General features: G+C 33.3%; 1 protein-coding gene and 2 long non-coding RNA genes across 3 annotated transcripts; all 3 read left to right on the forward strand.

Moving 5' to 3' along the window:
• The first annotated feature begins 78 nt into the window (after positions 1-78).
• On the forward strand, positions 79-5,977 carry LOC135124941 (uncharacterized). The gene is made up of 2 exons (XR_010279848.1): positions 79-5,681; positions 5,744-5,977. It is a non-coding gene; the product is annotated as an uncharacterized LOC135124941 (long non-coding RNA).
• Positions 5,978-7,708: 1,731 nt separating this feature from the next.
• LOC135124940 (uncharacterized) lies at positions 7,709-9,228 on the forward strand. The gene is made up of 6 exons (XM_064050165.1): positions 7,709-7,942; positions 8,111-8,280; positions 8,328-8,534; positions 8,585-8,806; positions 8,855-8,924; positions 8,973-9,228. The coding sequence occupies exons 1-6, from the start codon at positions 7,817-7,819 to the stop codon at positions 9,090-9,092; spliced, it is 915 nt and encodes a 304-aa protein (XP_063906235.1). The 5' UTR covers positions 7,709-7,816; the 3' UTR covers positions 9,093-9,228.
• A 1,314-nt stretch (positions 9,229-10,542) lies between these two features.
• LOC135124912 (uncharacterized) lies at positions 10,543-10,938 on the forward strand. The gene is made up of 3 exons (XR_010279846.1): positions 10,543-10,634; positions 10,688-10,790; positions 10,840-10,938. It is a non-coding gene; the product is annotated as an uncharacterized LOC135124912 (long non-coding RNA).
• Positions 10,939-11,046: the final 108 nt, after the last annotated feature.

The raw sequence follows: 11,046 nt of genomic DNA on the forward strand, positions 1-11,046 counted from the left end.
ATTTACGACGAAGGGTGGCGCTGCCAAGCAAAACAAATCAATACGTGTATTCGAAGAGTTTATAAAAGGTCTGTTCGACAGGTCAGGACTCACAGAATGATGTGCTCCGGTCCGCAGAGGGTCAACACTCCTTGTTTTAGCCCAGGTTCTCCAGTAAGTTGTGTGTCTGGCTGGATTTGATTATATTGATGTTTTAACTAATTTCAACTTTTCGCTTGGTGAAATAAAAATAAGTCAAAAAATGGTAATTTAAAAAAAAATAACTCTGAATGATAGTTAAGATTAAAATTTAAAAACAAATTTTCCTAAATCTGAGTTTCTTTGTAAAATTCAAACCTGGGTTAACTATAAAATTTTTCCAAATTATAAAAATGTCCGTAAAATAATGAACACAGTCGCTCAAAAACAAAAATAAAATTTTATTAAAACATCTTAATACGGCCGCAATTTTGCCAACAAATTTACGATTTCCTTGTACACATTTTAAGACGACGTCGACAATAGCCGAAAAATAAGAAGAAATATTTTCATTTTTGCCTTTTTTTTATAAATAAAATTATTTTAATGCCATAAAACTGCAGTACTATTAAAAAAATATTGATGACGTCACGTCTCTAACAGTGCTACTTAAAAAATAAAGTATGATTTTTCATTATTTTGTGGACTCTTTTTTGGTGAAGTAGATTTTGAAATAAAGTTTACCGGGGACGACTGGAAGGGAGCAGGTAAGTAATTTGTTGTTCGTCAGTCTGTGTCTTCCTTGATGTACAAAACTGCTTCTTAATATTTATCTCTATAGTTAAACACACCTGATCTTGTAAGCAATATCTGGCTTATGGACAGTGATAGTAAAAACAGATACATCTAAAATCAGCAGCACCCCAAAAATGAAGTCAAATTTTAAAAAAATCAGTCAAAATTTTTTCGAAAATCCGCACTTTCAACCATAAGCGAAATGTTGCTCGTAAAAAATTATACGCATGCAAAGTGTTTCAAAATGTACACAATTAAATCTTACGTAGGTTCAAGAATTGGAAATTTTAAATTTCGACTTAGTTTTAATAATTTTGAAACACTTTGAATATTAAGTCCACGCACGCCTTAAATGTGCCCTGAATGCGTTATTCCAATAGATAAATTAGGTTTTTTTTTTAATATTTGCTAAACATTTGGTTAAAAAGTAAACCTTGTTGAGGAAATTTCAGCTCAGAGCAAGCTCACTGGGTCCTTCTATATAACGAAGATACCTTTTAAAACTTGGAAAAATATTGACATATTTGCTTCAATTTCTGTAACAAAATTAAAAAAAAATCTAAAACTATAAAAAGTTACTATACCTAGTTCATTTTCATAAGCTGACTTTTTATTAATTTCCACTTCAGCATCAGGCTGTAATATTTTTTACCACAATTTTTAATGCAGATGTTGAAGCAAGTTTGAAAAAATCAAATCAAAAGACATTTCAAGTTTTAAAATTAACCAAGTATAGAATTATCTTGTACTTGTCAAAACCGGTCAAACTGAAGTGTCCTCAACAACCACCAAATGTTAAACATAAATAAAAAAAATTTATATCATTTCCGCTAAAAGTAAAAAACGTTTGATGTTGTTGGTGTGCTCCTTTAGATTTAGTATTTAGTTCTAACACAGGACATCGGGCATATACAGAATGTCCAAAACAAATTAATGTGGAGTATAATTTCATTCCAAAATTTTATGTTTAAGTCAAAATTAAGACATACCCAACAAAATTTTACGCACACATTGTATGTCTTTCAAAAAAAATTCACCCAATTTGTGTAAAATTTACTATCATACCCTTCTTCACAACAAAATCAAATTGTACTCAGGTTATAACCTAGATATAACTTAAATTATTGAATGATTTATCGATAAACTGTGATATTAACTCATTTGGAATTTTTCCCAAAAGCAGACTATTCACCTCCAAAGCCACAAAAACCTACCATAAGTGTTCTATTATCATTTTCTCTTATGCGCAACATTTTAATTTCGTTTTATTTCCAAGCAAATTCGAGATTTTAATTTGAAACGCTCAAAACTGTGTTGCGTGTAAAAGGATAAAACCTCATAAATCATTCTTAAATGTTTCCAGTATTTGCTGTGTTAAGTTTAGATTTATAACAATGATTATAATTTTTATATAATAATTAACACTTCTACTAAAGAAAAGAATTAAAAATTCCTGTGTTGTGGCGAAAATACCGTGTACTTAAAAATATTTTGTTGCTGAGTTGAATTTGATTAACGCTTTGGCTTATTTAACAAAAAATATTATTACAGCAACAGTATATTGAAGTTGGCATCTACCAAAAACATACTTGACCCAAAAATATACGCATATACTGCAATAAAATAATTGTAGCCAACTCTGAACTAAAATTTTTCCAATCTGGCAACACTGCAATGCAGAACTTCCTAATAATAATAATAAAAACTAAATTTTGTGTCAGCTACAGTCAAAAATATTTTTGATAAAGTGGTGATTTGTGTATAAAATTTCCCACGAAATTATTTTTTTGAACAAGTCCCTTGATATGTGGATTTAAAGCCAAAATATGTCTAAATATTGATCAGTCTATTTTACTAATTATGGTATGTTTTTAATTTGGCACTGTCGAAAACACACAAGCATTATAGATTTAACTCAGGAAACCTGTAATAAAATTTAAAAAAATATATACAATTTTACATATCTAGTCATTTAGCAACACTGAAAAATAAAAAAAAAAGAAAAAAGAAAAAATGGAATACCTATCCTACCGACTGCTCCATTTTTGCGTCCCAAAAATAAAAAGGTCATCAAAAGCGCTTAGTTCGCACAAACGATGCTTTAACTGAATATAAAAAAGGTTCCTTCAGAAAAAAAACGCTAATTTTTGTTACGGCAGTTGCTAGTCGTAGAAAACTGTGTAGGAACGCACTAAAAAAAAATTTATGTGGGTGGGTGGTGGGTTCGCTACGATACGAGATTTGAACGGGTGTCTCGTTAGCGCTTTACCGTTCCAGTCTTTTGGACTGACTTCGCTAAGAAGCAGAGGTTGAGGGATGGCTTCTGCGGAGCGTGTGAAACCCTCACACTTTTCAGATTTTAATCGTTTCATCGTCCAGGTTCATAGACGAAAAGACGATTAGAATTAGAGACTTTTGTTTACAACTATTGTCACTCCAGACAAGATTCTTTAACAGTTTCTTGCTACGAAATAGAGGTTGAGGGTGACCTCTATCCAGCATTTTAACTCTAGGTTTCATAGGATTTTATTTAATGTAAAAAATATTTCGATGTTTGTTCATTATTTAAAATCATTAGCACATCTTTGTGTCATCTACCAGAGAAATAATTACGTTGTAAATATTTCACTGGAGATCGAAGGTGCAGATTGTCACGTTAGAACCTGATATAAATTATTAATAAACTTTGAAAATTTGACATCAAAATTCATAACGAGTATTGTTTTGTAACTTTTTTAAAAATTACTAGAGACTGCGCCAATTTCATTTGTGTGTATCTGAATGAATGATTGTATGAACTGAATGAAGAGACAAACGCCATCTTGGACCCAATAACCCATTTGTAAAGATGTCACGTCACCACCTAATGGAACATATATCAGATATTATAATAAAATTATAAAATCTGTCATCAATTAATTAAAAGTTCCAGTCAAGTAAATTGATGACGTGCAGTCTCCTTTGTGAAAAATGGAGCTACTAATTTTCTGTTTTGTATTTGTTTTAATTCATTAAATATAATATACTGTGTATATAAAAGTAGATAATTTAGTTATTTTTTTTTTTTTTTGTTTAACGAAGTTTTGACTCCACTATAAATTCGAGTCAGACTACACAAACACTTTCCGTTTATATTTTTAAAGATCCACCAAGTTGATTCATACTGGTAACGCAATAATAAATTAGAAAACCCTGTGGACTGACAAGTGACAGTTTATCATTCGTTGGCGGAATGTGTTCACAGACGTACGTGGTGAATACTAAGAACACCACCTTCGTCAGTCTTATCAAAGTGGTACGCAACAAAAGAAAACAACTGCTACCTCACAGCGACATAAACAATGACAATTAAACTTCCAGTCTCTGTGTCATTGTATCGGGTGTTCGATTGAAAAAATCAATGAACTTAACCTAATTTTTTCGTATATTTTCGCAACAGTATGGATTAATAAGACACACGCCAACTTGATGACTTTTTCAATTGAACACCCGTTATGTCCTACAAAAAGACTGTTTAGTCGTGTAGGTGTTACCGACTGTCAAATAAAACATTCACATTTTGTTAGTGACATGTGCAGATTACAAAAAGTCGAAATCTTCCTATGACTTTTTATCGTTTAGTAAGACTGTCCTCCTTTTGACATTTTGTAAACTAAATCTTGTCACGTTTGTGTATTATTAAACTTTAATGTATGTATATAGAAAAAATTTTAGTTTAGTAGTGACACATACTACTCAGAAATTCATTTGGATTATAATCACAAAATAGAGTATTTGATCTCTTGGATAAATGTACTTGTTCTTTATGAATCCGCCTTGTTTCTTTCTGAGACCAGAAAAATTGTTAGCCCCTACTCCTACGGAGGGCAGTAGTAATTTTAGCTGCTGTCTAAGGCTATCAATCTCGTGAGAACGAGAACAAAGAATTTAAATTCTAGCTGTAACGAAATGTTTAATAGTTTAAACGTATGAAGTGACAAAATGGACACTAGGGAGATAAAATCAAGGGGTGTTTGAAGGATGGACACTGCGTCTTCTTGCTTCAGTGCTTGTACATAACCCTCTGCTCCCACTATTTCACTGTGCCGAAAAACGGCTCCGACTATGTCCAGTGTGTGTATCTAGTGTTTAAATGGCTAATTTTCGTTCAATTTTACAGTTTTCAGAGGTGTGAAAACGGGAACAAGCTATTCCGTCCAACTAATAAACGGAACTAGTTATTAATCTCTTCAAGCAAAAAATCTCTTCTCTTGATATCTTGCAAAACCTGAAGTAACTAACACCCAAGTCAGGTTTAGAAATTTATTTTTGGACAAAACTTACTAGTGATAACGCTGCCTTTAGCCAAATTTTAAATGTAAGTGCCTTTGCTCCTTGTGTCGATGCTCACAAAAACCTTTGGGTGTTACACATACTCACAAATCTGAAATCCTCTTCGAATCTACTGATCTCCTTCTCAGCTGGAAAGGTGGTGTGGTTGGTACACGAATTTTCTCTTTTTCCCTCCTTTACTCAAAATTCGTACCTCCATTTCTTCAGCTTCAAATGGTATATAGTCTAAATTTTGCTGTGGTGTTCACATTATTTTCAGTTGGAGTTTTCTTTCACGGTTCGAACTTGGTTGTCCATTGGACGATGGATTTTCTTTTGCTTCTAGCTGGAGTGACTAAGAAGAAAACCGACAGGACGGGACTGACTAAGTGTGAATTTCATCACGATCAGAACCTCAGACGAAATCTATCTCGGTATTTAGGCAACTCCGCAGATCCACCCAAAGTGTTCAAGCTTGTAAATTTCTCTCTAATGAAGTGTTAAAATAGGTTAAAATGTCGTCTGGAGGGACGTATCGACTCAAGAATCATTGGTGCGGCAGCTGCAAATGTGAAAAGAAGGTGCATCTTCTGGTAAACCAAGCTTCAACAACTTTTGTAAGTCTGTTTATAAAAAAAAATTTGACGTGGTACGTAATTGAAGATTTTCTTGTTTTCAGATCGACTGGATCGAAACCAAATTCGCGAGTGATGACTGTGACTTTGTTGTTTGTAACAATAAGTGTAACAATAACATATCTGTATATGTATATTTTATTAATATTATAAAATTTATAATTAATGATGTTATTTAATTATTTTATCACTAAATATATGTTATCTAATTAAATATTGCTATATGATATAAGTATATTTTACATTGTAAACATGTTAAATAAACTGTAATTTTTTAACCAGGTTCTATTTTTTTCCACGATGTGCATACAACACCACACCCCACTATAATAGTCTCAAAATCAAAATCACATTGTATAAGTTAACTAAGTTGAAAATCTTAATTTTTGCTTTTTGCGCGTCTGTTTCAAACATTAGGTTTAGAAAAGTATCAACAGTTTAAATTAAGAATTCAATTCCACGGATGACTGGATTACAAATTATGTTGCTCGCCCGATATGTGATGGAATTATCCAACTTCTCCATGTATGCAATCGATGCAGCACTGCAGCCAGTTTCTATGGCAACTGCATCCAGGCCAGTTTGGGTTTATTTCAATCCAAGGTGAATTTTGCGTCTTCAAAAAGTCAATCGATAAGTGGAAGTAACCTAAAATAAAATAAATGTTCTAGAAAAGGTTTAACTGACATGCAAATTAAAATCTCGGCTACAGAAAAACAAGAAATAAACTGACCCGGTACATCTAGTTACTCATTTGCATAGACATAAATCTAATTAATTATTCTTTATAACGTAAAATTGAAGTCACATGTAGCATTGCAACCGTAAAAAAAAATGTTTTAAAAGGAAGCGTAATAGGGCATCACATGTATTTTGTTTTTCGTTTGCAGGAAATGCAATCGATGCAGCTATGCAGGAGTAGCTATGACAACGATGCATCCCGGAAACAGTAATTGCAGATAACCGAAAGTGCTTCAGTCCACAAATAAATCTGACGTTAGCAACAAAATCGTCTTATCTTGTGTTAAAAAACGAATGAAATTTTTGATATACGTATATTTTTAAACAAAATGGTTGTAGATGTTTCTGGCGCATTTTAATCACCGACAAGCTAAATCCTTTTCAAGGACAACTCGATTACAAATTATGTTGCTCGCCCGATATAAACTGGTTGTCAAGGTTTTCTCGGTAGACGAATCCCAGACAGGTCCGGGTGCATGTAGCCATGGAAACTAGTGAATCATGCAACAAATTAATCAATACGTGCTTTCAGTTCTAGTCAGTAATTTGATAATACTTTTTTAAATACTGAAACCGACATTAAGTTTAATCAAATTCAAGACAACGTAAATTAAAACATGTTATCCCGGCGCATCCACCATTTTTAAATGTAATTAAATTTAAACTTAATGTTCAACTAAAGTGAACTATGAAGGGCCAATCAATGATTGCAGTTTCATTAAAAACTACATGATTTATTACATTTTAAAGAAAGTGCTTGACACAATTAACTTTAATCAACAGAAATATTTTATTTAATAACACCTTACACAAATAAATTCAACAATTACGTTCTTTTATATTTTATTCTCCAACCTTCAAACAAGAATTTAAGCGAGTATTGATCAACCTGTTGCACTGATGCAGTCGTTCCCATAACGACATGCACCCCTTACACTTGTCTGAGACCCGTCTACAAGAAATACCTTAGCAACGAGCAATCTATTTTTATCCCATTTTATCCTCCTCAAATTTTCACACACTGATTCGTTGAAAATTGAGTTCACAGCTTTATTGTAAATATTTTGCCAAATTGTCGTGACAGAAATTTTGATTAACCTTTGTTAGTACCTTTGTAATGACTATTGTGAAAAAAAAATGAATAGCAAGTGACATTTAACAGTTCTGAGTCCTGATCCTTACATATTTGCAATATTATTCCTCCAAAATGCATTACTTTACCGTTGGTGGGACTCTAGCCACCTCGTTTATGTAACTTATGGAAGTAACTCAAGGTCACGTCAAATTCCGTGCATTTAACCACTTCCAGTTCAATCATACGACAACCGGAATGTATTGAAACGTTAAATCAACAATAAAAGAAAGCATTTCACAAAATGGCACATTGCTTACGACACATTACGAGCAAATTTATATCAATAACGTCAATTATCACTCCACGAAACCATGTCATCAAGTACGAAAAACCTAACCTCTATTCCAAGGATATTTGCCTCGAACAGGTAAGTGTGCGGCATGCATTAACCCGAAACGATTTTTTCGTCCTGTGTGGGAACTCTTTTATACTTTGCAACGTACGAATTGTGCCTGAAAGTCTTTTTATGTACGTTATGGTGACATAACCTCAAACTTGGCACTCGGTGCTTTTCATTGATTTAATTTTTTTTCAGTATTCTACCCACGCCAAATTCAACGAATCTGAAGAATTTGTACCGAAGTCTTTGTTTGTGAAAGTTACAGATAACCGAGAATGCTCTAGTGATATTGTTACGAAAGAAAATGTGTTTCATATAGAAGATGTTGACACGATTAGGAAACACTTAATTAGCTCTCACTTAAAGTAATAATCGTGCGATTCGTGATCATATTAAAATTTCGGTGTTGCAGATTCAGTACAGTTAGGCCTACTTCACAAGACCATGAACTATTATTTTGTGACCCAACAGAACCGAACAAACCTAGTCCTGATAAACTCAGCCACGTGTATGATGTTCTCATGAATAATTTACCCAATTTTTTCACTAAGACCATGGATTATAGCATATATCATCCAGAGCTGGTTTTTGAAAATAATATCAGGGGCACGACGACAGTGTATGGTGCATCTATTTATTCGTACTAAGTGGACAACAATTATGTTTTAGGGGGTTGTATCACTACGTGAAACAGCTAGCTTTGCTCAGAACCGTAGCGCACTTAAAATATGCATATGTAAATTTTGAAGTGCTAAAAATTACAAAGCATCCTGAAGACTCCACGATCAAAGTGAGGTGGCGCATCAGGGGCATATCCGCGTTGAAGGTGATGGTAACGTTTTGGAAGTACAAGCTCTGGAATTTTCGGGAAATTTTTGATAAAACTGAAGCGTAGGTTTTTGGAAGTCGTTTTTCTTTGTTTTTATTTAATTGTTGCAGTTGGTACGACGGCTTTTCCACGTTTCACGTGAATACGAAAGGAGAGGTTTATAAACATGTAGCTGATAAGGTAAAATGAAAGTAAAAAAATATTTTTTATTGATTCGGTTTTTTATAGATGATGCCGGATTCCGATCGAGCACCCGCAAAAGTACCAGTTACTCCTCTAGATACAGCAAAGTTGGCGTTGATCACTGGTTTAATACCGAAATTTACTGATATATATTCCATTACCTAACTTGATGTTTAGGTTAGATATTTATTTATAATTTAAGTATTATTCTGTTGTGAAGCAGTCCTTATCAAATTTATATTTAAACCATAATTTCGCTTTTGTAGAACGTTGTGTTAATAAAAAATTAAATTCGAATAAAGTACCGTCAGTTGGAGTTATTTGACCTTGAGGGTGGTCACATGACTTGTCTATTATTTATCTGAGTGTCATTTGAATTAAAACTAAATTAGTTCCTTGTGGAAATTGTGTAAGTGGTTGAGCATCTGGCATTTTCCACAAGCTAATTACATAATTATTGATACGATAATCACCGACTAATTATTTATACAGTGATAGTTAAGTCCAAACTGAACCAAGAAAATGTACAAGAACGTCGTAAATTGAGTGTTGTCTTTTTTAATATTTGTTTACAGGTTTTCTTATCACAGGATTCTTGTAAAATTGCATAAATGTGGCGGTTATCACCCTGACTGTCACCCATGGTTTAAAAAAGCCGCCTTTTTCTTGGGTCTTTTCCTATACGGAATTCTTTTATCTCTCGCCATTAAAGGAATCTTAACATACCAAAAAACCAACCTAATACTAACGATCGAGTGCTTACAAACAAGTTTTTTACTAACAGATGTAAATCTTCCACAGGTCTGTTCAAAACAACTAATTCACCTGTAATTATTGCAGTCACTTTGTCGCCATATTATATTGCACTTAAACACGAAAACCATCAGGGATGTATTAACAACGAAAATAAAAATCTGGAAGATAAGACAGTTGTCTCAGGAGAGTCAACATTTTTCCCATTTGGGAAAAACCACAATTTTGTTTTATTTATGTGCAGGATTACTTAATTTTCTGATTTTTGCAATCCAACCATTTACGGTTGGAAAATTACCCATCGCTACCTATATTCCGGAAGGCTACTTTTGGACACTTTTTTTCTTAGATTCGTTTGCTGGAATGGGTGTTTTTGTCACCATATTAGTGACAGACGCTTTGTTTTGTTCTCTCTGTGTGGGTGGTATTATACAGTTTAAAGAACTAAAGGACCGCTTACAGAATTTGCAGATGGACGAAGAGAGAGATGAGGCAAAATTGTGGAAAGATCTGAAGGAGTGTGTCGAACATCATAATTCATTAATAAGGTGATAAGATATCGCGTGTGTCAAACTGGGTGCACATTTTAAAATATTGGGCTGTACTGATTTAAAAAAATCATTTAAATCAATTAAAAATTATGACCTGCCTGTAGAAGGTACTAAATTTTAAGTGCGCATGCGTCACTTAAATATAAATCAGATTTCCATCAGCATCAAAGGTATTGATTGTAATTTTTGGCCAGGTAGGCAACATATTTAAAGTTTCATGATGGGATACCTGTTGTTAAATTGATAACACTGCTGCCAATAATTCAGAATTACCAACATAATTTTAGTAGCTGTTTTGTAGGTACTGTAAATTAATTAACAGGTTCTACGGTGGCATTTTCCTATTATATTTTGTATCTTCAACCGGAGCGACTTGTATGCAGATCTACATCTCCACATTAAAGTAAATACTAATTCTAGAGGGTGTAACCACAGAACAATCAAGTATTTTTGTAGTGAACTGCCTCTGGTTAATAGAGTTAAAAATTGGTTGTACTGTAACGAACAGTTGGCTCAATCCGTCTTATATTGCACTTTGGCGGAGCTGACTTCAGGAGCAGTTAGTATAAAACTACCGTGGAAAATGGGGTAAAGCGAAATATTTGTAGGCCTTCAGTATTGGATATGCTGTCTACAGTTCTAAATGGTATGAAATTAAAATTCCACAGTACAGAAAATCTTTAGTGGTGGTTATGTCCAAGGCTCAAGAAAAGGTAGTTTTTACAGGATTGGGTTTAGTTGGTATAAACTTCAACACTTTTATAGTCGTATGTATTAAAGAAAAAACACCAATTTATTTCTTTAAACGAAATTGT

The sequence above is a fragment of the Zophobas morio genome, unplaced genomic scaffold, assembly GCF_036711695.1.
Source record: "Zophobas morio isolate AGI-343-1 ecotype UQ-CSIRO unplaced genomic scaffold, CSIRO_AGI_Zmor_V1 ptg000008l, whole genome shotgun sequence".
Lineage (NCBI taxonomy): Eukaryota > Metazoa > Arthropoda > Insecta > Coleoptera > Tenebrionidae > Zophobas > Zophobas morio.

Coding starts and splice junctions, on each gene's coding strand:
- LOC135124940 (XM_064050165.1), top strand. CDS start 7,817: ATGGCACATTGCTTACGACACATTACGAGCAAATTTATATCAATAACG. Junction 8,535..8,584: donor ATCAGGGGCACGACGACAGT/GTATGGTGCATC, acceptor ATTATGTTTTAG/GGGGTTGTATCACTACGTGA. Junction 8,925..8,972: donor ATAAACATGTAGCTGATAAG/GTAAAATGAAAG, acceptor GGTTTTTTATAG/ATGATGCCGGATTCCGATCG.